The 27,366-nt window shown below is 50.4% G+C and overlaps 2 protein-coding genes across 6 annotated transcripts in view; both read right to left on the bottom strand.

Moving 5' to 3' along the window:
* Nucleotides 1-6,281, bottom strand: part of ARHGEF2 (Rho/Rac guanine nucleotide exchange factor 2) — a 136,059-nt gene extending 129,778 nt beyond the window's left edge. Inside the window, exon 1 of one of the 4 annotated variants that reach the window (XM_084613513.1) lies at nt 4,388-6,281. In XM_084613513.1, coding sequence (XP_084469639.1) covers nt 4,388-4,409 — 22 coding nt within the window. In that variant the 5' untranslated portion in view covers nt 4,410-6,281. Of the gene's footprint in view, nt 1-102; nt 294-391; nt 427-2,400; nt 2,548-4,387 lie in introns of those variants that run through there. The other 3 variants (XM_084613518.1, XM_084613517.1, XM_084613514.1) reach the window with 3 other exon arrangements.
* Nucleotides 6,282-6,423: 142 nt separating this feature from the next.
* Nucleotides 6,424-15,220, bottom strand: SSR2 (signal sequence receptor subunit 2). Of its 2 annotated transcripts, none has more exons than XM_084613522.1 (6): nt 15,137-15,220; nt 9,920-10,074; nt 8,526-8,624; nt 7,976-8,084; nt 7,614-7,691; nt 6,424-7,221 (listed from the first exon to the last, which is right to left on the bottom strand). In XM_084613522.1, exons 2-6 carry the CDS (start codon nt 10,072-10,074, stop codon nt 7,111-7,113), a joined length of 552 nt encoding a protein of 183 aa, XP_084469648.1. In that variant the 5' UTR covers nt 15,137-15,220; the 3' UTR covers nt 6,424-7,110. The 2 variants fall into 2 exon arrangements, with proteins under 2 accessions (XP_084469648.1, XP_084469649.1); XM_084613523.1 differs by lacking the exon at nt 15,137-15,220 and adding an exon at nt 15,071-15,090.
* Nucleotides 15,221-27,366: the final 12,146 nt, after the last annotated feature.

Raw genomic sequence — 27,366 nt, 5'->3', positions numbered from 1 at the left:
CGAGCCCCGGAGCTCGCCCCTGGCCCAGCCCCCGGCGGGGTCGGCCCAGCCGGGCTGGCACCTGTAGCCGGTGATGGCTGAAAGGCGGCGATCGGAACGTACCTGCCGGGCTGGGGAGAGGGGGCGGGCTGCTCCCCCGGGCGGGCTGCGGCTCCGCTATGCCCGGGCAGGACCCCCGGGGCCGGGCGCGGTGAGCGACCCCCCCGGCTCCGCTCCTGCAGCTCCTGCTTCCAGCCTCGCTTCTTCGCCCCTTGCTGCGGGTTCCTCCCCCGCCTCCTCGCTCACCCCGAATCCAACAGCCGGGACCCGCCCAGCGCCTCGGATCCTCCCCCCCGTTAACCCTTCGCCCCGGATCCTCCCCCCGTTAACCCTTCGCCCTCGGGGCCATCACCAGGCTCGCTTCTCCTCCTGCAGCGCCAGCCTCTCGCCTTCCCCTTCGCCCAACGGGGCTGGGCTGGGCTGGGCGCTGGACTCCGCCGAAGGCAGAGGCGGCCACCGCGGGCGGGGGAGGGGGGGGAAGAGGGGGAGTGCCTTTAAAAGGCTGCCAAATACCCAGGGTGAAGCCTGGGTCAAAAAGAAAGCTTCCCTGGAAGTGCGAGCAGGAGGCTGGGAATGGGGAAGTCCTGAGGTCTCCTCCTGCCTCAGAATTTCCTGGGTGGGTGCCTCAGTTTCCCCACCTGTGAGAAGGGGGCCGCCGTCACGTGTCTCCCTGGGATGTCAAGGATCACTCTGGGAGGTGCTAGGGAATCTTCTTCAGGCCCCGCCGAGACAGGGTCCTGGAGCAGTGGTCTATACTGCAGTGACAGCCCCGCGAGCCCGAGTTGGCTGACCAGGGCCAGCCACTGGTGTCTCCTTGCTGCATACACCTACCCTGACAGTCACACAGCCTAGAGCGGGGATCCAGTCAGGCCTTGCTAAGCCAGGTGGGGTGGGAGACTTGGGGGGAACAGGAGGTGCTGCAGAAAGGGAGCATACAGAGCCCAGCATGGTGCTCAGGGGATGTAGCAGCCTGCAGATGGCAACTGAGATCAGCATCCCCCCTGGCTGACAGTGCTCCCCCTAGGTGGTGCTTGTCTGGGGGACCTCAGCTCCCCCCTGCAGAAGGGAAATTGGCTTCCCTGGAGCCAAGATCTGCAAACCAGTACGGCTTCCTCTGGGAAGTTAGAGAGCACTAAGCACCCACATGTCCTTGTACACAGGGACAGGGAGAGCGTGACCTCAAGGTTAAAGCAGGAGGGGACTAGCCCAGGACTCCTGGATTGAATTCCTGGCTGCAGTAGAGTGGGATCTAATGGTAAGAGCAGGAGTGGGCATGTGTTCCCAGCTCTGCCCCTTACTCCCTGGAGGACGCTGGGGATGACCTGTCCACATTTTACAGCTGGGGAAACTGAGGCTCGGAGGGGCGGTGATACCAAGCTACCTCCCTGGCTGGGTGAGGAGCTTCATTCATTAGCATGTGCAACGCACTCTGGGATCCCCCAGCAGAAGGTGCTGGAGACTCCAGGTGAATTATCGCTGACTGCCAAGTGAGGTGACAAGCCAGCCAGGGCCCCACCTGGGAGCAGTGATAAGGGTTTTGGGCAGGGCTGGACAATGGAGCTAACACCTTTTGCAGCAGTGACTCAGGCTTATATGACATCACCCTGCCCACACGATGCTGCCTTCTCCAAATAGTGGGTCCTACCACTGCCTGCCTCCGAATCAGCTCCCAGCTTAGGGACTGTGTCTTCTTTGGCTTGCGGGGGGCCAGCGTGCTAACCCTTCGACTGCCACCAAGCATGCCAGGTGCACTGGGAGCAAGACAACGTACCAGCCACGTCAGGATGAAGCAGGCTGCCCAGCAGAAGAGGCCTGGCTGGGTGGAGGATGCCTCTGGTGGACCCCCAACCAGACCAGATGCATCGAGGTGGAGGATGCACTTGGCCATCTGCTCAATGCGTTAGGTGCTTCAGGATAAGGGTGGGATGTCGGATGGACCAGGTCTCTCGGTGGGGAGGGGGATGAGAAACCTACCCTGGCTGCTAACATACCAGATTAATTTCCAAGCTAGCAGGAAGGTTTTTAAAGCTCACAAGTAGAGCCCTGCAGCGGTACTGGGATCCCAGGGGTCCCACAGAAACCACTGCCATAATAGCAGGAACAAGATTTAAAAACAGCCCTCTGGAGGGCTCTATGCACAAACAATTAAGGCCTTGTTGATTTTAAAGGATCTCTGGTCCCCCATCACAGCCCTGGTGGTGCACAGGGACATTACTTGAGAGGGATGAGCACCCCCTACTAACCACACCCACCCCAGCAGCTGGCTGCTCTTCAGACAGTTCTAGCACTGATCCAGTTAGCCCTTATGTAGCATGAGAGGTTTCCCTAGCGAGAGCTGCCAGCAGCTCCCAGAGCTTGTACCTTGGCTCTGCCTGTGATTGTGCCCTTTCTTCCATATTCTGGCTAGTTCAGCAAACAGGTGACACCAGGGCCTTTGTGCAGGTTTCCAAAGATGAGCCAGTACCAGCAGCTGCCACAGGATGTAGTAAGAATCAGGCCCAGCACAAGGATGACGGGCCCACCTGCTGCTTTAGAGGAGCCACGGCGCAATCGAATTCACACCACCACGTGGAGAGCTGCGGAGAGGCGACCTCGGAGCCCGTGGAGGCTTCCAGTCTCAGGATCCATTTTCAATCCAGCCTGGAGCAGACGTAATGGAGCGGCAGGCACGGGACAGCTCTACAATGGTCTTGGTGTGTCTCCCTTAAGCTTTAGCAGGGGGTAGGCAACCTATGGCACGCGATCTGATTTTCAGCAGCACTCACACTGCCCGGGTCCTGGCCACCGGTCCGGGGGGCTCTGCATTGTAATTTAATTTTAAATGAAGCTTCTTAAACATTTAAAAACCTTATTTACTTTACATACGACAATAGTTTAGTTAGATATTGTAGACTTACAGAAAGAGCCCTTCTAAAAACGTGAAACATGTAATACTGCCATGCCAAACCTTAAATTAGAATGACTAAATGAAGACTCGGCACACCACTTCTGAAAGGGTGCGACCCTGCTTTAGCACCTGAGCACCCAATACCTCAAGGGACATCATTTGAAACTGCAGACACCCAGCACCTGGGAAAGCCTGACCCCTGGTGGACAAAGGCACCTTCATTCCTGAAGTCTCTGGGTCCTGCTGCCATGACTGCAATTGGCCATCATGGGGGGCAGTCTCCACAGAGCCCATGTACCCGATTTTCTCTCCAGTCCTCCCTCCTTCCTTCCTTCCACCTCAGAGATGGGGTGAGGCATGAACCCCCTTCTCCCCAGTGACCAGGCAGGGCCTACAGCTAGTCCCACAGACAACTCCTTATTTAGGCTGCATCTGTTCCTAGAATCATCTCATCGCGAGCAAATGCACCAGAATGTCCACAAGGTAACAGTCTAAATGCAGGGCACTCAGATTCAGTTTTCCCATTTGTACAAGGAGGATAACACCCATCTCATGGGGAGGGGGGAAGGGAAGAGGGCATAAAGCACTAAGCTCCTGCCCTGGGAAGCACACCATGCTATTACCCCAGGTAGAGAGAGCTGTGAAATTCATATATCTTAGATGTATGAAGTGTTGTTGTAACCACGCCAGTCCCTTCTGTTCACCAACAGCGGTTGGTCCAATAAACTATATGACCTCACCCACCTTGTGTCTTTCTAAATGTTAGACACAGTTTGGGGCCAGGGATCATCTTTTTGTTCCATGTTCGTACAGCACCTTGCATGCAATGGGGTCCTGGTCGGTGACAAGGGCTCCTAGGTGCTACCACAATACCAATAAATAATGCTACCATTGTAAGGTCCTGGCTTGACAGCCCCACAGACCAAAGGCTACACAGATCAGACTGGACCAGCCTCCTAGTCTCCTCACCCTCAGGTCCTCCTAAACCAGGGGTTCCCAATCAGGGGCCCGTGTACACAGAGGTCTTCCCAGGGGTACATCAACTCATCTAGATATTTGCCTAGTTTTACAACAGGCTACATAAAACGCATTAGCGAAGTCAGTACAAACTACAGTGTCAGACAATGATTTGTTTAGACAGCTCAACATACTATACACAGAAATGTAAGTACAATATTTATATTCCAGTTCATTTATTTTATAATTATATGGGGAAAATGAAACAGCAAGCAGGTTTCTATAATAGCGAGCTGTGACACATTTGTGTTTTTATGTCTGATTTTGTAAGCAAGTCGTTTTTAAGTGAGGTGAAACTTGGGGGGACGCAAGAAAAGTCAGTCTCCTGAAAGGGGTATAGTGGCCTGGAAAGGTTGAGAACCACTGTTCTATGCAACCCCCAGCAGAACTTGAAAGGCAGAAAACAAAGCAACATGTGCGCAAGGTGTATCTTTTGATTCTCACCTGTTTGCCTGCAATCCATCATACCAGAGATCACCAGGGACCAGGAGAAGCAGCTGCAAGGGATGATCAACAGTCTTTCTTCCCAATGCTGAGGCTCACAAGGAAAGCTCCTTTGTTTGGGACACTTAACACTAGGCAGCACAAAGCAGTAACATGGAAGGAGCAATTCTATGCTGGGAAGTGGGATGCACCAGTTAGACCTGTTAGTTCAACTTCAAAGGCCCCCTCTTGCACACCCTTCGTGGAGCGGAGCTCCTTTGTTCAGCATTAGCATCAACGGTTTCCTTGATCCTGCCAATTGCAACACTCTTCAGTCAAAACAAAGGGTGAAACCGGCGGCGGCAGCGAGCAGTTGGGATGAGGGGGTGAGAAATCCTGACTGGGAAACATTGTTCTTGCGACAAAGCTGCAGTGTTTGCTTTCCACAGAGCCTGGGAGTTTGGGCCACCAACACGGAATTCTTGGATAACAAGACTACTTTGCTCTGAGTGGCCTCGGTTTCCCCATATGTGAAATGGGGATGGTTAATTCCAGTGAGGGACTGAAAGGTTTAATTCATGAATGGCCATGAAGCTCTCTGCAATTCTCATTTGGAAGGGGCTGGAAAGAGTATAGGTTCCAGTACAAGGTAGGAAATTGGCGCGGGTTAAATTGAATTGCGTGCGTGTGAATTTGGAGCTGGTTTGACAGCCCTGCAGGCCAAAGGCTTCTTTGCACACAACAGGGTGTGCAGTAGCAACACGGCAAACTCCCTGCTACATGCTGCCCTTGGGAATGGGCCTCAGACCTGGCCAATCCCTGCACTCTCTTCTGAGGTTGCCAAAAACACCCACTTCTATTCCCCCTAACCCAAGGTCACATGCACCCATCTCCTCCAACGCGGACCTTCATTGTGGTTTGCCTGGCTTACATTAATCTAATCTCACTGCCCAAGGCCAGTCAGGGCTGATGAGAGACCGCAGAGCCCCCGCTCCACCCCCAAATCAAGGCAGACCTCGCTAGAAGAGTAATTCAGAGAACTGGCTTGTAAGGAGTCCCCTCATTGCAGGAGGGCACAGATAAACTGCAATATGGACCTGCAGCACGCAAGGGCAGCATAGCCACCAGGGGATCCTCCTGGTCCTGCTTTTAGCTTATGAAAATATTTTTCATTTGAAAAAATAAGTCCCACTCCTGGGGCTTCTACTCTGAATCTTCTATAATTATAAGAAGAAAACCAAGCAGTTAGGGAGCTCAGGTACCTCCTGCCCTTGCTGGAAGCTAGGCTACGTATTAAACAAGTAATGTTCTGGGGAAGAGGACAGCACCCTAGACAGGGCGGCTCAAAACTCATCAGAAGACAGCGGACGATACACAAAGGTACAGAGAGCTGAGCAGGAACTGCACATCCACTTGAATTTTCTCTCAGCTCTTGAAGGCTGTGAAGGTGTTTTACTCTACTCATCCCAGCGAATCCACTCCCCGGGGGCTAATACGGTGTCATGCGCCACACAGTCTGCAGTGTTTTGGGCAGCCACGTGTTTCAACGCTTCACGTCAGCCAGCATGGTGCTGAGCACACAGCACTGGGCTATGAGGATCTGGGTTCTATTCCTGGCTATGCCAGTGACCAGCTATGCAACTTTGGGCAAGTCACTTACCCTTGATAGGGCTGTTTCTCTCCCATCCTGTGTCTCAGATTTTAAGCTTTTTGGCCATGTCTAGTCTAAAAAAAGTGGATTTTTAAACACACGTTAAACTCATAGTGTGGATGAGGCATGTTGTAATTCTAACACATGGCAACTGGTCAAGGGGGACCCTGGAGTGGGGGATGGAGTAACCCGCAGTAGGATTTTAACACATGTTAAACACATACCATTAATCCTAGTGAAGGCAAGGGCTTGGTATACTCTTTCAGCTGGATCTTCCTCACTGCCCCTGCTGGCTGATGGCGTGTACAGACAGAGCCTCTACAACCACTGGATTTACTGCAGTTATACATATGGCTCCTGAAACCCACTAGTCCAACTATGGAACTTACTGGTAGAAGAGACAGGCTCACTTTGTGGTGTTCATTTTATTATAAAACCCTCGGTGTGTAGAGTCACACGTTTCTCAACAGAGTAATCAGAAAAAAAGAAACATGGCGGTCAACTGCTCACCAAAATACAACAACGTAGCCAACATTCCCTATAGGGCAGGCATCTTTCTATGGGGGTTTATAGGCCACCGCTTGGCTGAGAGGGACTGGCACTAATAAATCTGCATACAAAGGAGGTCTCCGTTACCATCACTTGATCGTTCCTCTCAGTGACAGTTGCAGGAAGCATAAAATACTGGGGAGAGAGGGTGATGGGCTGACCCAAGATCGAGGATTGTGGCATGAGGAGATCTGGCCACATGTGACTGGCATTTGGCAAGCAGCGGTGATGCGACAAATGCTGCAGAAAGGCTCTCACATCCGCACTCCTTGGGTGTTATTAGCATTCTTGTACTGCAGCTGTGTCTGCAACTTAATTACAACAGAACCGGTGAGGTCTTTGCTCCAGATCTGCTGAGAACGGGTTAAAAAAAAAAAACCCCAAGAAAGTGACTGGCCACAAGAATAATACAAATCCCGCCCCTGCCAGCACTGAACTGTTGGCCCAGTCACTTGATTTGGAGGGTTGATTACCGCTACTCTGAGTACACTGTAATTCTAAGTGGGGTTCCTGAGCTCTGGGTGCTGGCTGCATTTGGCTTTCCTCAGTTCTTCTTGGTCTTGGGGGTATCGTATTTTCTCTTGCTCGAGTACCACAGCAACAGAGGGATTCCGATGGAGGGAAGGGTCATCACTCCAAAAGCTGCCCAATCAAGCTAGCAGAAGGGGAAAACCAATTAGAAGTAGAATCGAGATGGGTCATGCAGAGCTGAACTCCCAGATTCTCACACCTGAGTGCCCCCGCCCCCCTGCCCAAGCATTTTGATCTGAACCCGAACAACACAGGCTCATTCCTAGAAGCGAGTCTAATGGACCATGATGTGACTGGCATTTGGCAAGCAGTGGCTTTTGTCACTCTTCTTGCAAGATTTTGCAGAAGTTGCTCCAAACAGCTTAGGAGCCAGCTTGGCAATTTCCCAGGTGGCTTTTAATTTAGTGCCTGGGCTCCTGCTTTCATGCCATGAGCCAGCACACACAAAAAGGTCAATACTGATTTGAACTGTACAGTCACAGTGAGAAAATGGATTACTGGTTTAATGGTACTTACAAAGTGAGGGGAAAACCTCCTGTCAAACTCTCTCTGAGCCAAGATTCCTCCCTGCCCAGGGGCACTGGTGAAGCCAACCTGAAATGGGGGGAAAAGAAATAGCATTTGCCCACTGTTCCTGGCATTGCAGGCGCTCCGTGGCAAGCACTATATGAGAAGAGAAAGGGACTATCTATCATCCCTCTATGGTTGTGTCTAGGCGCACACACTGTGCGTCTCCGCTGTGAGATCTGCTGTTAGGATCCTGTATGTGATCAGGTTCACAAGAAAGGTAAGGAATACTTGTGGCACCTTAGAGACTAACAAATTTATTTGAGCATAAGCTTTCGTGAGCTACAGCTCACTTCATCAGAGCCACTCACCACAACCTGCCCTCCCTCCTGTGCCAAGTAGGTGATGGTAGCTGAGGTGAAGTTGAAGTACCCAGCTTTGAGGGGCCTCAGGACCACAGTGTGAGATACGTTGCTGGCTCTGAGTAGCAGATGGTTAAGGAAAAATTGCACTTTGTTCCAGGAGACAGGGGGAGCAAGACTCAGAACACAGGGAGGAGTCTAACCAGCAGGTTTGAAATCTTAAACCACCTGTAACTACAGATTCAGACCCTTATACAGGGGCAACTCATCTATTCCTCCTTCCCTGACAGATGGAGTTCCATGCAATTTAATGTGAGGGGTAGCTATGTGACATGAGAACTAGTTCTTGTTTATAAGGACACTAGAGATCCCAGGGCACTTTATTGGGATTTGCCTTCGGAGCCTTAGCCAGAAGTCAGGTGTGCTAGCATTTCAGGGATGATGTATGGAGTTGGAAGTGTCTTGATATCCTTGGGCATCAGAGGGGACAAGGGGGAGCCCAACAACAGACCCAGGACATGGCAGGAGGGGAGATTGTTTCGAACTGCAAAAAAGATACGGCGCAATCCTGTCCCACTTTACGTTAAGCATTCCAGAGACAATGCCAAAATCTTCTGGGGGGAAAGAATCATCCGACAACTCCACATCCAAAGCCGCGCTAAATACAACAGAGAGAGGAGTCAGGAACAGAGCCAGGGGTATGCATCAGCTGGAGTCCCACTGTGGGTTAGACTAGATGCCCCTTGCGGTCCCTTCTAACCCTATGATACTACAGGCAGTTTCACAAACAGAGGAAAGTTCAGTGCTAGCTGCTGATCTGGAGTAAAAAGCCACAAAGATGAGAGTAGGAGAAGGAAGACAGTGTCAAGGAGAAATGACTGCCCAACCGGATCTGGGGCATAGGAGAAAGCATAGGTGGGAAGAGCTGAGAGGAGCCACGAAGCCAAGGACAAGTAATTGGCTGGGGAAAGAGCCCAGGAAGCCAATGGAGATCTATGTACGCGAGGAGGGGAGCACTGCACTGGGGATATGGGTGACAGGAAAGGAAGGTGATTTTCATCTGAAGCATTTTGGACACCGGTAGATGATGCAGACAAAGACAGACGTGATGAAGCCAGGGATCAGGGCTGGAACAGAGAGGAAAGGATGAACAGGGGGATTAAAGAGTGGAGTGCCAGAACTTGGTAAGAACTTATTTTTGACAGCGAAGGGGAGAGAGAAGGCAAGGAATCTAAAATGGCATCACAATGAACACTGACTTGCTCCCATACACAGGAATCCACTTAGACCTGTTCAGAGCCTCCAGAATCACATTCGTCCCCCACCCCACCCCCCAAAAATACCCTGCACACTTCAGTCTCATTACCCTCGAAGCCTTGTATAATGCCCCTTCTTGAGTGGGCCTGATAGGGGGCTCATACAGTGCAACTTTACTCCTACTCAAGTCAATCGTCCTATGGACTCCAGTGAGAACAGAGTCATTTTAACAGCAGGTTTCAGAGTAACAGCCGTGTTAGTCTGTATTCGCAAAAAGAAAAGGAGTACTTGTGGCACCTTAGAGACTAACCAATTTATTTGAGCATGAGCTTTCGTGAGCTACAGCTCACTTCATCGGATGCATCGAAAGCTTATGCTCAAATAAATTGGTTAGTCTCTAAGGTGCCACAAGTCCTCCTTTTCATTTTAACAGCAGTAACAGAAAACCTTAGGTGATCACAGTGGACCCTTCTGGCTTTATAATCTATGAATACAGAGTTTCTTCCCTTCTATTTGCTCCTGCCCCCACAGTGCCCTTTGGGAGGAGTAAGGGAGGAGCTTGAGAAAGGCTTTTACTCTAGATGTCTCTCCCCTCCCCGAGGTAGTGAAACACACATTGTAGAGACACAGCTCTAACACCCCCTGTCCTTCAGGGATAGGCATCTGATAGGTACCAACAACACAGACAAGCCTTACCTGGAGCCAACATTGTAGATGTTGTACTGCAGAGTCAGGTCCTTGCCCTCCACCGCGTATCTGTTTAACAGAGATTTAGAGGCAAGTAGCCTGGCTCCCTCCTCGCTGTGAGCAACAGACAGCAGGGCAAACACAGCAAGAGCGAACAGCTTCATCTGGAAGGGGAAACCATTCATTAATAATACCTGAGTTTCTAAAGAGGGAAAATTGGGGTTGGCAGCCTTCTGGAGCGGGCAGCAGCAGAGGGTAGAATAGATACGTGAGTGTAATGTGTTCTGAAGCACAGGCAGCTGTGTGGGTTAAGACATTGTACACATAAGCATCGTACCATGGAGGAGGGAGGGATCCGTCCCGTTCAGTATAGTGCCCGTGCAGTTGCACCTGTAAGATTGCGGACAGTTCTCTACCAGCATGAGACCACTGCAAAGCAATGACCTGATACCGGGTTTCTGTTCCCTGGCTGCTCTGTGAACGTGTGGTAAATTTATTAAAGAGACAGGGTGAGCGCAGTAGTATCTTTTATTGAACCAATGCCTGTCGGTGAAAGAGACAAGCTTTCGAGCTACACAGAGCACTTCTGAAGTAGCTCGAAAGCTTGCCTCTTTCACCACCAAAAGTTGGTCCAATAAAAAATATTATCTTACCCACCTTGTCTCTCTGATATCCTGGGACCAACATGGCTGCAACAACCCTAGTATATTTACTGTTATTTAACATAATTAAAGGCACTTGAAAGCATTAGGACACTCATTTTGTAAAGACAAGAAACTACTACAAACATTGAATCATAGAATATTAGGGTTGGAAGAGACCTCAGGAGGTCATCTAGTCCAATCCCCTGCTCAAAGCAGGACCAACACCAACTAAATCATCCCAGCCAGGGCTTTGTCAAGCCAGGCCTTAAAAACCTCTGAGGGTGGAGATTCCACCATCTCCCTAGGGAACCCATTCCAGTGCTTCACCACCCTCCTAGTGAAACAGTGTTTCTAATATCCAACCTAGACCTCCCCCACTGCAACTTGAGACCATTGTTCTGTCATCTGCCACCACTGAGAACAGCTGAGCTCCAGCCTCTTTGGAACCCCCCTTCAGGTAGTTGAAGGTTGCTATCAAATCCACCCTCATTCTTCTCTTCTGCAGACTAAATAATACCAGTTCCCTCAGCCTCTCCTAGTAAGTCATGTGCCCCAGCCCCCTAATCATTTTTGTTTGTCCTCCGCTGGACTCTCTCCAATTTGTCCACATCCCTTCTGTAGTGGGGGGACCAGAACTGGACACAATACTCCAGGTGTGGCCTCACCAGTGCCAAATAGAGGGGAATAATCACTTCTCTCGACCTGCTGGCAATGCTCCTACTAATGACAAGTACTCCTTTTCTTTTTTGCTCCTACTAATAGAGCCCAATAAGCCGTTGGCCTTCTTGGCAACAAGGGCACACTGCTGACTCATATCGAAGACCAAACAAAAGCTTTCTGCTATTTCTCCTTTGAAATCCAATAGAAACAATTTAACACACACTGCAACAACATTCCCCTGAAGTGTCTGAAACAAACATTGCAGCATTGTGCTAGCACCTGAGAATTGCAACCGACTAGAAATGACCTTGAAAATGATTAGCCTATATTTAGATGAGAGAAAAACAAATGACTTAAAGGGAAATGACCAGGGAAGAGTATAAAAATATTGCTCAGGCATATAGGAATGAAATCAGGAGGGCCAAATCGCACCTGGAGTTGCAGCTAGCAAGAGATGTTAAGAGTAACAAGAAGGGTTTCTTCAGGTATGTTGGCAACAAGAAGAAAACCAAGGAAAGTGTGGGCCCCTTACTGAACGAGGGAGGCAACCTAGTGACAGAGGATGTGGAAAAAGCTAATGTACTCAATGCTTTTTTTGCCTCTGTCTTCACGAACAAGCTCAGCTCCCAGACTGCTGCGCTGGGCAACACAGCATGGGGAGTAGGTGGCCAGCCCTCTGTGGAGAAAGAAGTGGTTAGGGACTATTTAGAAAAGCTGGACGTGCACAAGTCCATGAGGCTGGACGTGTTGCATCCGAGAGTGCTAAAGGAGTTGGCGGCTGTGATTGCAGAGCCATTGGCCATTATCTTTGAAAACTCATGGCGATCGGGGGAAGTCCTGGACGACTGGAAAAAGGCTAATGTAGTGCCCATCTTTAAAAAAGGGAAGAAGGAAAATCCTGGGAACTACAGGCCAGTCAGCCTCACCTCAGTCCCCGGAAAAATCATGGAGCAGGTCCTCAAGGAATCAACCCTGAAGCACTTACACGAGAGGAAAGTGATCAGGAACAGTCAGCATGGATTCACCAAGGGAAGGTCATGCCTGACTAATCTAATCGCCTTCTATCATGAGATTACTGGTTCTGTGGATGAAGGGAAAGCAGTGGATGTATTGTTTCTTGACTTTAGCAAAGCTTTTGACACGGTCTCCCACAGTATTCTTGTCAGCAAGTTAAAGTATGGGCTGGATGAATGCACTATAAGGTGGGTAGAAAGTTGGCTAGATTGTCGGGCTCAACGGGTAGTGATCAATGGCTCCATGTCTAGTTGGCAGCCGGTATCAAGTGGAGTGCCCCAAGGGTCGGTCCTGGGGCCGGTTTTGTTCTATATCTTCATAAATGATCTGGAGGATGGTGTGGATTGCACTCTCAGCAAATTTGCAGATGATACTAAACTAGGAGGAGTGGTAGATATGGTGGCAGGTAGGGTTAGGATACAAAGGGACCAAGACAAATTGGAGGATTGGGCCAAAAGAAATCCGATGAGGTTCAACAAGGATAAGTGCAGGGTCCTGCACTTAGGACGGAAGACTCCAATGCACCGCTACAGACTAGGGACCGAATGGCTAGGCAGCAGTTCTGCGGAAAAGGACCTAGGGGTGACAGTGGACGAGAAGCTGGATATGAGTCAACAGCGTGCCCTTGTTGCCAAGAAGGCCAATGGCATTTTGGGATGTATAAGTGGGGGCATAGCCAGCAGATCGAGGGACGTGATCATCCCCCTCTATTCGACATTGGTGAGGCCTCATCTGCAGTACTGTGTCCAGTTTTGGGCCCCACACTACAAGAAGGATGTGAAAAATTGGAGAGAGTCCAGTGAAGGGCAACAAAAACGATTAGGGGTCTGGAACATGTGACTTATGAGGAGAGGCTGAGGGAACTGGGATTGTTTAGTCTGCAGAAGAGAAGAATGAGGGGGGATTTTATAGCTGCTTTCAACTACCTGACAGGTGGTTCCAAAGAGGATGGTTCCAGACTAGTCTCAGTGGTAGAAGATGACAGGACAAGGAGTAATGGTCTCAAGTTGCAGTGGGGGAGGTTTAGGTTGGATATTAGGAAAAACTTTTTCACTAGGAGGGTGGTGAAACACTGGAATGCATTACCTAGGAAGGTGGTAGAATCTCCTTCCTTAGAAGTTTTTAAGGTCAGGCTTGACAAAGCCCTGGCTGGGATGATTTAATTGGGGATTGGTCCTGCTTTGAGCAGGGGATTGGACTAGCTGACCTCCTGAGGTCCCTTCCAATCCTGATATTCTATGATTCTAAGGTTTGTTTTTTAAAGTCATCAAATTAATATTAACTGTTAGAAGTAGAACAAAGAACATGTTATTTAAGACAAAGTTAACTTGAGGGCCCATTTAAAGAGTTCACATATTTAATATCTTTACTCTCACACACAAATATTCAAACATCAGTCCGCTCCCATCCAAACACTGTTTGGCTGCAGACACTTCCAAAGTGCATGCTCCTTTTTTTCAGTCCTGGTACAAAACTCCTCTTCCCAGACCAAAAAAAGTGATAAGAGCTCTGTCCTGATGATCTGACACCCCACTCACACCACTAAGCTCCTATCCCCCCTTGGGTTTTCTGTACCCCTCTTTTGATAGCTGATAACCAGACTTTGCCGATCAAGCCTGAAATTTTACCCAATATAAATGCCTGTCTATATCTCTCTCAGGAAACCTCTCATCCTGAAGGTTCTGAAATTTCTAGACTACAGCACCATCATCTTCCCTAGCCACAACAAAATCTTGAGCAATTGGCTAATACAGTAATTCCTAAACAGTGGTCTTAGATCACAGAGCCCCTCCCAGTGGCTTGTGAAATTATATTTTGATAACCAAGTAGTGAGGCAGTTGGGTCTGGGAAAAGATCTACAATGTATTGGGCCCCAGCATGAAAAGGCTGGAGAACCCGTGATCTACCTTAAATGAAGGTATGAAAAAGGGGCTGCTAACTGTGCAGCTCTTTCACTCCCATCTCTGGCTCAGCCCCTGTAGAGAGCACAGTCATGTCTTTTCCCACCACCTCCTCCCGCAGCCACAGATCATTGCTTCCTTATGCCCAGTATAGTTCTGCCTGTCCCCAGCCGCTGTGGCGCACACAGCTCCTTCTACCAGGCAGCATCAGGGCCTGGCTGCTACTCTCAGCCACGTGTCTCCACTTCTGGAGCCAGAACAGGCAGCAAGACAGGAACCCCACAGCCTGATTTCAGGCTGCCTGGAGCAGGGCCTCCCTAGCTGCCTTTCCTCCATGGAGCGCTGACGTGTCAGAGACCTCCCCTATGTCCTCCTACAGACCTCCCGACCCCCCACCCCTGGGCCCTCCAAACTTCTTCCTCCTCCTCAGGCCCCCCAAACCCCACCTTCCCCCCCACCCACACGGCTCCCCCCAACCGCTGCCCCCTAGGCTCCCCTCCAAACCTTCCTTCCCCCTTAGACCCCCCAACCCCCACCTTCCCCCCAGATCCCTCCACCCCATGGCTCCCCCGCCACCGCCGCCCCCTGGGCTTCCCCCCCAACCCCACGGCTCCCCCCCAGATCCCCCCAACCCCACGGCTCGCCCCAACCACCGCCCCCTGGGCTCCCCTCCAAATCTCCTTTCCCCCCAGATCTCCCCCATCCCACGGCTCGCCCCAATCGCCACCTTCCCCCCAGATCCTCCCAACCCCATGGCTCCCCCCCAAATCGCCGCCCCCTGGGCTCCCCTCCAAACCTCCTTCCCCCTCAGACACCCCAACCCCCACAAACCTTCCTCCCTCCTCAAGCCCCCCCGGCTCCCCCAATCGTCCTCCCCGGAGCTGCCGTGCAACTCCCCGGGGCGCCGCGCCCCCCACCCCCGAGCCGCTCCAGCGTCTCACCCCCGGCCCCCCCGCAGCCCGGCCTCGAACCCGCCTCGCCCTCCGCGGCCCCGGCCCCGCTCTCACCGCTCCGGCCCGGCTCGCCCTGCGGCAGCGGAAGCGAGAGTCAGCACTGAGCGCCCGGAAACCCGCCCCCGCCCCGGGGCAGGCTGGGAACTGGAGTCCGCTTCCGGCGCGGCACCGGCGGGCAGGAAGGGGCGGGAGCTCGCGGCGCCTGCGCAGAAGGAGCGGCGCCGGCTTGGCGCGCGCTGCTTGACCCCGGCTGCCCCTCGTCCGCCCGCTTCTCCCAGGGCCGGCGCCGTGGGGGTCTCTGGGACGCGCCCCGTCGCGCCCCCCGCTGCGTTGTCCTGTCTCCGGCTCGAGGCCTCCCTCCTCTCTCTCCTTCTCTCTCTCTCTCTCTCATCCACCCATCTCTCCTTTCTTATCCGTCCATCTCTCTCATCCATCCATCCACGCACCCATCTCTCCTTTCTTATCCGTCCACCCACCCATCTCTCCTTTCTCATCCGTCCACCCACCCATCTCTCCTTTCTCATCCGTCCATCTCTCTCTCTTATCCGTCCATCCACCCATCTCTCCTTTCTTATACGTCCATCTCTCTCTCTCTCTCATCCACCCATCTCTCCTTTCTTATCCGTCCATCCACCCATCTCTCCTTTCTTATCCGTTCATCTCTCTCATCCATCCATCCACCCATCTCTCCTTTCTTATCCGTTCATCTCTCTCATCCATCCATCCACCCATCTCTCCTTTCTTATCCGTTCATCTCTCTCATCCGTCCATCCACCCATCTCTCCTTTCTTATCCGTCCACCCACCCATCTCTCCTTTCTCATCCGTCCATCTCTCTCTCTTATCCGTCCATCCACCCATCTCTCCTTTCTTGTCCGTCCATCCCTCTCTCTCATCCATCCATCCACCCATCTCTCCTTTCTTATCCGTCCATCCACCCATCTCTCCTTTCTTATCCGTCCATCTCTCTCATCCATCCATCCACGCACCCATCTCTCCTTTCTTATCCGTCCACCCACCCATCTCTCCTTTCTCATCCGTCCACCCACCCATCTCTCCTTTCTCATCCGTCCATCTCTCTCTCTTATCCGTCCATCCACCCATCTCTCCTTTCTTATACGTCCATCTCTCTCTCTCTCTCATCCACCCATCTCTCCTTTCTTATCCGTCCATCCACCCATCTCTCCTTTCTTATCCGTTCATCTCTCTCATCCATCCATCCACCCATCTCTCCTTTCTTATCCGTTCATCTCTCTCATCCATCCATCCATCCACCCATCTCTCCTTTCTTATCCGTTCATCTCTCTCATCCGTCCATCCACCCATCTCTCCTTTCTTATCCGTCCACCCACCCATCTCTCCTTTCTCATCCGTCCATCTCTCTCTCTTATCCGTCCATCCACCCATCTCTCCTTTCTTGTCCGTCCATCCCTCTCTCTCATCCATCCATCCACCCATCTCTCCTTTCTTATCCGTCCATCCACCCATCTCTCCTTTCTTATCCGTCCATCCATCCATCTCTCCTTTCTTATCCGTCCATCCCTCTCTCTCATCCATCCATCCACCCATCTCTCCTTTCTTATCCGTCCATCCACCCATCTCTCCTTTCTTATCCGTCCATCCCTCTCTCTCATCCATCCATCCACCCATCTCTCCTTTCTTATCCATCAATCTCTCTCATCCATCCATCCACCCATCTCTCCTTTCTTATCCGTCCATCTCTCTCTCTCATCCATCCATCCACCTCTCCTTTCTTATCCGTCCATCTCTCTCTCTCATCCATCCATCCATCCACCTCTCCTTTCTTATCCGTCCATCTCTCTCTCTCATCCATCCACCCATCTCTCCTTTCTTATCCGTCCATCCACCCATCTCTCCTTTCTTATCCGTCCATCTCTCTCATCCATCCATCCACCCATCTCTCCTTTCTTATCCGTCCATCCACCCATCTCTCCTTTCTTATCCGTCCATCTCTCTCATCCATCCATCCACCCATCTCTCCTTTCTTATCCGTCCATCCACCCATCTCTCCTTTCTTATCCGTCCATCTCTCTCTCTTATCCATCCACCCATCTCTCCTTTCTTATCCGTCCATCCATCCATCTCTCCTTTCTTATCCGTCCATCCCTCTCTCTCATCCATCCATCCGTCCATCTCTCCTTTCTTATCCGTCCATCCACCCATCTCTCCTTTCTTGTCCGTCCATCTCTCTCATCCATCCATCCACCCATCTCTCCTTTCTTATCCGTCCATCCACCCATCTCTCCTTTCTTGTCCGTCCATCTCTCTCTCTCTCATCCACCCATCTCTCCTTTCTTATCCATCCATCTCTCTCTCTCATCCATCCACCTATCTCTCCTTTCTTATCCATCCATCTCTCTCTCTCATCCATCCACCCATCTCTCCTTTCTTATCCGTCCATCCACCCATCTCTCCTTTCTTCTCCGTCCATCTCTCTCTCTCATCCATCCACCCATCTCTCCTTTCTTATCCGTCCATCCACCCATCTCTCCTTTCTTGTCCGTCCATCCACCCATCTCTCCTTTCTTGTCCGTCCATCTCTCTCTCTCTCTCATCCACCCATCTCTCCTTTCTTATCCATCCATCTCTCTCTCTCATCCATCCACCCATCTCTCCTTTCTTATCCATCCATCTCTCTCTCTCATCCATCCACCCATCTCTCCTTTCTTATCCGTCCATCCACCCATCTCTCCTTTCTTATCCATCCATCTCTCTCTCTCATCCATCCACCCATCTCTCCTTTCTTATCCATCCATCCACCCATCTCTCCTTTCTTATCCGTCCATCCACTCATCTCTCCTTTCTTATCCGTCCATCTCTCTCTCTCTCTCTCTCTCTCATCCACCCATCTCTCCTTTCTTATCCATCCATCTCTCTCTCTCATCCATCCACCCATCTCTCCTTTCTTATCCATCCATCCACCCATCTCTCCTTTCTTATCCGTCCATCTCTCTCTCTCATCCATCCACCCACCTCTCCTTTCTTGTCCGTCCATCCACCCATCTCTCCTTTCTTGTCCGTCCATCCACCCATCTCTCTCTCATCCACCCATCTCTCCTTTCTTATCCATCCATCTCTCTCTCTCATCCATCCACCCATCTCTCCTTTCTTATCCATCCATCTCTCTCTCTCATCCATCCACCCATCTCTCCTTTCTTATCCATCCATCTCTCTCTCTCATCCATCCACCCATCTCTCCTTTCTTATCCATCCATCCACCCATCTCTCCTTTCTTATCCATCCATCTCTCTCTCTCATCCATCCACCCATCTCTCCTTTCTTATCCATCCATCCACCCATCTCTCCTTTCTTATCCGTCCATCTCTCTCTCTCATCCATCCACCCATCTCTCCTTTCTTGTCCGTCCATCCACCCATCTCTCTCATCCACCCATCTCTCCTTTCTTGTCCGTCCATCCACCCATCTCTCTCATCCACCCATCTCTCCTTTCTTATCCATCCATCCACCCATCTCTCCTTTCTTATCCGTCCATCTCTCTCTCATCCATCCACCCATCTCTCTCTCTCATCCATCCATCCACCCATCTCTCCTTTCTTATCCGTCCATCCACCCATCTCTCCTTTCTTATACGTCCATCTCTCTCTCTCATCCATCCACCCATCTCTCCTTTCTTATCCGTCCATCCACCCATCTCTCCTTTCTTATCCATCCATCTCTCTCTCTCATCCATCCACCCATCTCTCCTTTCTTATCCATCCATTCACCCATCTCTCCTTTCTTATCCGTCCATCCACTCATCTCTCCTTTCTTATCCGTCCATCTCTCTCTCTCTCTCATCCACCCATCTCTCCTTTCTTATCCATCCATCTCTCTCTCTCATCCATCCACCCATCTCTCCTTTCTTATCCGTCCATCCACCCATCTCTCCTTTCTTATCCGTCCATCTCTCTCTCTCATCCATCCACCCATCTCTCCTTTCTTGTCCGTCCATCCACCCATCTCTCCTTTCTTGTCCGTCCATCCACCCATCTCTCCTTTCTTGTCCGTCCATCTCTCTCTCTCTCTCATCCACCCATCTCTCCTTTCTTATCCATCCATCTCTCTCTCTCATCCATCCACCCATCTCTCCTTTCTTATCCGTCCATCTCTCTCTCTCATCCATCCACCCATCTCTCCTTTCTTGTCCGTCCATCCACCCATCTCTCCTTTCTTGTCCGTCCATCTCTCTCTCTCTCTCATCCACCCATCTCTCCTTTCTTATCCATCCATCTCTCTCTCTCATCCATCCACCCATCTCTCCTTTCTTATCCATCCATCCACCCATCTCTCCTTTCTTATCCGTCCATCTCTCTCTCTCATCCATCCACCCATCTCTCCTTTCTTGTCCGTCCATCCACCCATCTCTCCTTTCTTGTCCGTCCATCTCTCTCTCTCTCTCATCCACCCATCTCTCCTTTCTTATCCATCCATCCCTCTCATCCATCCACCCATCTCTCCTTTCTTATCCGTCCATCCACCCATCTCTCCTTTCTTGTCCGTCCATCCACCCATCTCTCCTTTCTTATCCATCCATCTCTCTCTCTCATCCATCCACCCATCTCTCCTTTCTTATCCATCCATCCACCCATCTCTCCTTTCTTATCCGTCCATCTCTCTCTCATCCATCCACCCATCTCTCTCTCTCATCCATCCATAAACCCATCTCTCCTTTCTTATCCATCCATCCATCTCTCCTTTCTTATCCGTCCATCCACCCATCTCTCCTTTCTTATCCGTCCATCCACCCATCTCTCCTTTCTTATCCGTCCATCCCTCTCTCTCATCCATCCATCCACCCATCTCTCCTTTCTTATCCGTCCATCCCTCTCTCTCATCCATCCATCCACCCATCTCTCCTTTCTTATCCGTCCATCCATCCATCTCTCCTTTCTTATCCGTCCATCCCTCTCTCTCATCCATCCATCCACCCATCTCTCCTTTCTTATCCGTCCATCCATCCATCTCTCCTTTCTTATCCGTCCATCCCTCTCTCTCATCCATCCATCCACCCATCTCTCCTTTCTTATCGGTCCATCCACCCATCTCTCCTTTCTTATCCGTCCATCTCTCTCTCTTATCCATCCACCCATCTCTCCTTTCTTATCCGTCCATCCATCCATCTCTCCTTTCTTATCCGTTCATCCCTCTCTCTCATCCATCCATCCACCCATCTCTCCTTTCTTATCCGTCCATCCGTCCATCTCTCCTTTCTTATCCGTCCATCTCTCTCTCATCCATCCACCCATCTCTCTCTCTCATCCATCCATCCACCCATCTCTCCTTTCTTATCCGTCCATCTCTCTCTCATCCATCCACCCATCTCTCTCTCTCATCCATCCATAAACCCATCTCTCCTTTCTTATCCATCCATCCACCCATCTCTCCTTTCTTATCCGTCCATCTCTCTCTCTTATCCATCCACCCATCTCTCCTTTCTTATCCGTCCATCCACCCATCTCTCCTTTCTTATCCGTCCGTCTCTCTCTCTTATCCGTCCATCCATCCATCTCTCCTTTCTTATCCGTCCATCCATCCATCTCTCCTTTCTTATCCGTCCATCCCTCTCTCTCATCCATCCATCCACCCATCTCTCCTTTCTTATCCGTCCATCCACCCATCTCTCCTTTCTTATCCGTCCATCCCTCTCTCTCATCCATCCATCCACCCATCTCTCCTTTCTTATCCATCAATCTCTCTCATCCATCCATCCACCCATCTCTCCTTTCTTATCCGTCCATCTCTCTCTCTCATCCATCCATCCATCCACCTCTCCTTTCTTATCCGTCCATCTCTCTCTCTCATCCATCCATCCATCCACCTCTCCTTTCTTATCCGTCCATCTCTCTCTCTCATCCATCCACCCATCTCTCCTTTCTTATCCGTCCATCCACCCATCTCTCCTTTCTTATCCGTCCATCTCTCTCATCCATCCATCCACCCATCTCTCCTTTCTTATCCGTCCATCCACCCATCTCTCCTTTCTTATCCGTCCATCCACCCATCTCTCCTTTCTTATCCGTCCATCTCTCTCATCCATCCATCCACCCATCTCTCCTTTCTTATCCGTCCATCCACCCATCTCTCCTTTCTTATCCGTCCATCTCTCTCTCTTATCCATCCACCCATCTCTCCTTTCTTATCCGTCCATCCATCCATCTCTCCTTTCTTATCCGTCCATCCCTCTCTCTCATCCATCCATCCGTCCATCTCTCCTTTCTTATCCGTCCATCCGTCCATCTCTCCTTTCTTATCCGTCCATCTCTCTCTCTTATCCATCCACCCATCTCTCCTTTCTTATCCGTCCATCCACCCATCTCTCCTTTCTTATCCGTCCATCCCTCTCTCTCATCCATCCATCCACCCATCTCTCCTTTCTTATCCATCCATCTCTCTCATCCATCCATCCACCCATCTCTCCTTTCTTATCCGTCCATCTCTCTCTCTCATCCATCCATCCACCCATCTCTCCTTTCTTATCCGTCCATCTCTCTCTCTCATCCATCCATCCACCTCTCCTTTCTTATCCGTCCATCTCTCTCTCTCATCCATCCACCCATCTCTCCTTTCTTATCCGTCCATCCACCCATCTCTCCTTTCTTATCCATCCACCCATCTCTCCTTTCTTATCCGTTCATCTCTCTCATCCGTCCATCCACCCATCTCTCCTTTCTTATCCGTCCATCCACCCATCTCTCCTTTCTTATCCGTCCATCTCTCTCTCTCTCTCATCCACCCATCTCTCCTTTCTTATCCATCCATCTCTCTCTCTCATCCATCCACCTATCTCTCCTTTCTTATCCATCCATCTCTCTCTCTCATCCATCCACCCATCTCTCCTTTCTTATCCGTCCATCCACCCATCTCTCCTTTCTTGTCCGTCCATCCACCCATCTCTCCTTTCTTATCCGTCCATCTCTCTCTCTCTCTCATCCACCCATCTCTCCTTTCTTATCCATCCATCTCTCTCTCTCATCCATCCACCTATCTCTCCTTTCTTATCCATCCATCTCTCTCTCTCATCCATCCACCCATCTCTCCTTTCTTATCCGTCCATCCACCCATCTCTCCTTTCTTATCCGTCCATCTCTCTCTCTCATCCATCCACCCATCTCTCCTTTCTTATCCGTCCATCCACCCATCTCTCCTTTCTTGTCCGTCCATCCACCCATCTCTCCTTTCTTATCCGTCCATCTCTCTCTCTCTCTCATCCACCCATCTCTCCTTTCTTATCCATCCACCCCTCTCTCTCATCCATCCACCCATCTCTCCTTTCTTATCCATCCATCTCTCTCTCTCATCCATCCACCCATCTCTCCTTTCTTATCCATCCATCCACCCATCTCTCCTTTCTTATCCGTCCATCTCTCTCTCTCATCCATCCACCCATCTCTCCTTTCTTGTCCGTCCATCCACCCATCTCTCTCATCCACCCATCTCTCCTTTCTTGTCCGTCCATCCACCCATCTCTCTCATCCACCCATCTCTCCTTTCTTATCCATCCATCCACCCATCTCTCCTTTCTTATCCATCCATCTCTCTCTCTCATCCATCCACCCATCTCTCCTTTCTTATCCATCCATCCACCCATCTCTCCTTTCTTATCCGTCCATCTCTCTCTCATCCATCCACCCATCTCTCTCTCTCATCCATCCATAAACCCATCTCTCCTTTCTTATCCGTCCATCCACCCATCTCTCCTTTCTTATCCGTCCATCCCTCTCTCTCATCCATCCATCCACCCATCTCTCCTTTCTTATCCGTCCATCTCTCTCTCTTATCCATCCATCCACCCATCTCTCCTTTCTTATCCGTCCATCCACCCATCTCTCCTTTCTTATCCGTCCATCTCTCTCTCTTATCCATCCACCCATCTCTCCTTTCTTATCCGTCCATCCATCCATCTCTCCTTTCTTATCCGTCCATCCCTCTCTCTCATCCATCCATCCATCCACCCATCTCTCCTTTCTTATCCATCCGTCTCTCTCATCCATCCATCCATCTACCTCTCCTTTCTTATCCGTCCATCTCTCTCTCTCATCCATCCATCCATCCACCTCTCCTTTCTTATCCGTCCATCTCTCTCTCTCTCATCCATCCACCCATCTCTCCTTTCTTATCCATCCATCCACCCATCTCTCCTTTCTTATCCGTCCATCTCTCTCTCTCATCCATCCACCCATCTCTCCTTTCTTATCCGTCCATCCACCAATCTCTCCTTTCTTATCCGTCCATCTCTCTCATCCATCCATCCACCCATCTCTCCTTTCTTATCCGTCCATCCACCCATCTCTCCTTTCTTATCCGTCCATCTCTCTCTCTTATCCATCCACCCATCTCTCCTTTCTTATCCGTCCATCCATCCATCTCTCCTTTCTTATCCGTCCATCCCTCTCTCTCATCCATCCATCCACCCATCTCTCCTTTCTTATCCGTCCATCCGTCCATCTCTCCTTTCTTATACGTCCATCTCTCTCTCTCTCTCATCCACCCATCTCTCCTTTCTTATCCGTCCATCCACCCATCTCTCCTTTCTTATCCATCCATCTCTCTCTCTCATCCATCCATCCACCCATCCCTCCTTTCTTATCCATCCATTCACCCATCTCTCCTTTCTTATCCGTCCATCCACTCATCTCTCCTTTCTTATCCGTCCATCTCTCTCTCTCTCTCATCCACCCATCTCTCCTTTCTTATCCATCCATCTCTCTCTCTCATCCATCCACCCATCTCTCCTTTCTTATCCGTCCATCCACCCATCTCTCCTTTCTTATCCGTCCATCTCTCTCTCTCATCCATCCACCCATCTCTCCTTTCTTATCCGTCCATCCACCCATCTCTCCTTTCTTGTCCGTCCATCCACCCATCTCTCCTTTCTTGTCCGTCCATCTCTCTCTCTCTCTCATCCACCCATCTCTCCTTTCTTATCCATCCATCTCTCTCTCTCATCCATCCACCCATCTCTCCTTTCTTATCCATCCATCCACCCATCTCTCCTTTCTTATCCGTCCATCTCTCTCTCTCATCCATCCACCCATCTCTCCTTTCTTGTCCGTCCATCCACCCATCTCTCCTTTCTTGTCCGTCCATCTCTCTCTCTCTCTCATCCACCCATCTCTCCTTTCTTATCCATCCATCTCTCTCTCTCATCCATCCACCCATCTCTCCTTTCTTATCCGTCCATCTCTCTCTCTCATCCATCCACCCATCTCTCCTTTCTTGTCCGTCCATCCACCCATCTCTCCTTTCTTGTCCGTCCATCTCTCTCTCTCTCTCATCCACCCATCTCTCCTTTCTTATCCATCCATCCACCCATCTCTCCTTTCTTATCCATCCATCTCTCTCATCCATCCACCCATCTCTCCTTTCTTATCCGTCCATCCACCCATCTCTCCTTTCTTGTCCGTCCATCCACCCATCTCTCCTTTCTTGTCCGTCCATCTCTCTCTCTCTCTCATCCACCCATCTCTCCTTTCTTATCCATCCATCCACCCATCTCTCCTTTCTTATCCATCCATCTCTCTCTCTCATCCATCCACCCATCTCTCCTTTCTTATCCATCCATCCACCCATCTCTCCTTTCTTATCCGTCCATCTCTCTCTCATCCATCCACCCATCTCTCTCTCTCATCCATCCATAAACCCATCTCTCCTTTCTTATCCATCCATCCATCTCTCCTTTCTTATCCGTCCGTCCACCCATCTCTCCTTTCTTATCCGTCCATCCAACCATCTCTCCTTTCTTATCCGTCCATCCCTCTCTCTCATCCATCCATCCACCCATCTCTCCTTTCTTATCCGTCCATCTCTCTCTCTTATCCATCCATCCACCCATCTCTCCTTTCTTATCCGTCCATCCATCCATCTCTCCTTTCTTATCCGTCCATCCCTCTCTCTCATCCATCCATCCACCCATCTCTCCTTTCTTATCCATCCATCTCTCTCATCCATCCATCCATCCACCTCTCCTTTCTTATCCGTCCATCTCTCTCTCTCATCCATCCACCCATCTCTCCTTTCTTATCCGTCCATCCACCAATCTCTCCTTTCTTATCCGTCCATCTCTCTCATCCATCCATCCACCCATCTCTCCTTTCTTATCGGTCCATCCACCCATCTCTCCTTTCTTATCCGTCCATCTCTCTCTCTTATCCATCCACCCATCTCTCCTTTCTTATCCGTCCATCCATCCATCTCTCCTTTCTTATCCGTCCATCCCTCTCTCTCATCCATCCATCCACCCATCTCTCCTTTCTTATCCGTCCATCCGTCCATCTCTCCTTTCTTATCCGTCCATCTCTCTCTCATCCATCCACCCATCTCTCTCTCTCATCCATCCATCCACCCATCTCTCCTTTCTTATCCGTCCATCTCTCTCTCATCCATCCACCCATCTCTCTCTCTCATCCATCCATAAACCCATCTCTCCTTTCTTATCCATCCATCCACCCATCTCTCCTTTCTTATCCGTCCATCTCTCCTTTCTTATCCGTCCACCCATCTCTCCTTTCTTATCCGTCCATCCACCCATCTCTCCTTTCTTATCCGTCCGTCTCTCTCTCTTATCCGTCCATCCATCCATCTCTCCTTTCTTATCCGTCCATCCCTCTCTCTCATCCATCCATCCACCCATCTCTCCTTTCTTATCCGTCCATCCACCCATCTCTCCTTTCTTATCCGTCCATCCACCCATCTCTCCTTTCTTATCCGTCCATCCCTCTCTCTCATCCATCCATCCACCCATCTCTCCTTTCTTATCCATCAATCTCTCTCATCCATCCATCCACCCATCTCTCCTTTCTTATCCGTCCATCTCTCTCTCTCATCCATCCATCCATCCACCTCTCCTTTCTTATCCGTCCATCTCTCTCTCTCATCCATCCATCCATCCACCTCTCCTTTCTTATCCGTCCATCTCTCTCTCTCATCCATCCACCCATCTCTCCTTTCTTATCCGTCCATCCACCCATCTCTCCTTTCTTATCCGTCCATCTCTCTCATCCATCCATCCACCCATCTCTCCTTTCTTATCCGTCCATCCACCCATCTCTCCTTTCTTATCCGTCCATCTCTCTCTCTTATCCATCCACCCATCTCTCCTTTCTTATCCGTCCATCCATCCATCTCTCCTTTCTTATCCGTCCATCACTCTCTCTCATCCATCCATCCGTCCATCTCTCCTTTCTTATCCGTCCATCCGTCCATCTCTCCTTTCTTATCCGTCCATCTCTCTCTCTTATCCATCCACCCATCTCTCCTTTCTTATCCGTCCATCCACCCATCTCTCCTTTCTTATCCGTCCATCCCTCTCTCTCATCCATCCATCCACCCATCTCTCCTTTCTTATCCATCCATCTCTCTCATCCATCCATCCACCCATCTCTCCTTTCTTATCCGTCCATCTCTCTCTCTCATCCATCCATCCACCCATCTCTCCTTTCTTATCCATCCATCTCTCTCTCTCATCCATCCATCCACCCATCTCTCCTTTCTTATCCATCCATCTCTCTCATCCATCCATCCACCCATCTCTCCTTTCTTATCCGTCCATCTCTCTCTCTCATCCATCCATCCACCTCTCCTTTCTTATCCGTCCATCTCTCTCTCTCATCCATCCACCCATCTCTCCTTTCTTATCCGTCCATCCACCCATCTCTCCTTTCTTATCCATCCACCCATCTCTCCTTTCTTATCCGTTCATCTCTCTCATCCGTCCATCCACCCATCTCTCCTTTCTTATCCGTCCATCCACCCATCTCTCCTTTCTTATCCGTCCATCTCTCTCTCTCTCTCATCCACCCATCTCTCCTTTCTTATCCATCCATCTCTCTCTCTCATCCATCCACCTATCTCTCCTTTCTTATCCATCCATCTCTCTCTCTCATCCATCCACCCATCTCTCCTTTCTTATCCGTCCATCCACCCATCTCTCCTTTCTTGTCCGTCCATCCACCCATCTCTCCTTTCTTATCCGTCCATCTCTCTCTCTCTCATCCACCCATCTCTCCTTTCTTATCCATCCATCTCTCTCTCTCATCCATCCACCTATCTCTCCTTTCTTATCCATCCATCTCTCTCTCTCATCCATCCACCCATCTCTCCTTTCTTATCCGTCCATCCACCCATCTCTCCTTTCTTATCCGTCCATCTCTCTCTCTCATCCATCCACCCATCTCTCCTTTCTTATCCGTCCATCCACCCATCTCTCCTTTCTTGTCCGTCCATCCACCCATCTCTCCTTTCTTGTCCGTCCATCTCTCTCTCTCT

Source organism: Lepidochelys olivacea (assembly GCF_965140295.1).
Source record: "Lepidochelys olivacea isolate rLepOli2 genome assembly, chromosome: 24".
Lineage (NCBI taxonomy): Eukaryota > Metazoa > Chordata > Testudines > Cheloniidae > Lepidochelys > Lepidochelys olivacea.
This window is presented reverse-complemented; position numbering and strand designations above follow the sequence as displayed.

What these genes read in the sequence shown, in the direction of transcription:
- SSR2 (XM_084613522.1), bottom strand. Translation starts at nt 10,074, where the DNA reads ATGAAGCTGTTCGCTCTTGCTGTGTTTGCCCTGCTGTCTGTTGCTCAC. An exon ending in AAGTGGGACAGGATTGCGCC is followed by an intron (nt 8,085 to 8,525) that starts GTATCTTTTTTG and finishes TCTGCTACTCAG; the next exon opens with AGCCAGCAACGTATCTCACA. An exon ending in AGGAGGGAGGGCAGGTTGTG is followed by an intron (nt 7,692 to 7,975) that starts GTGAGTGGCTCT and finishes CCCCCATTTCAG; the next exon opens with GTTGGCTTCACCAGTGCCCC.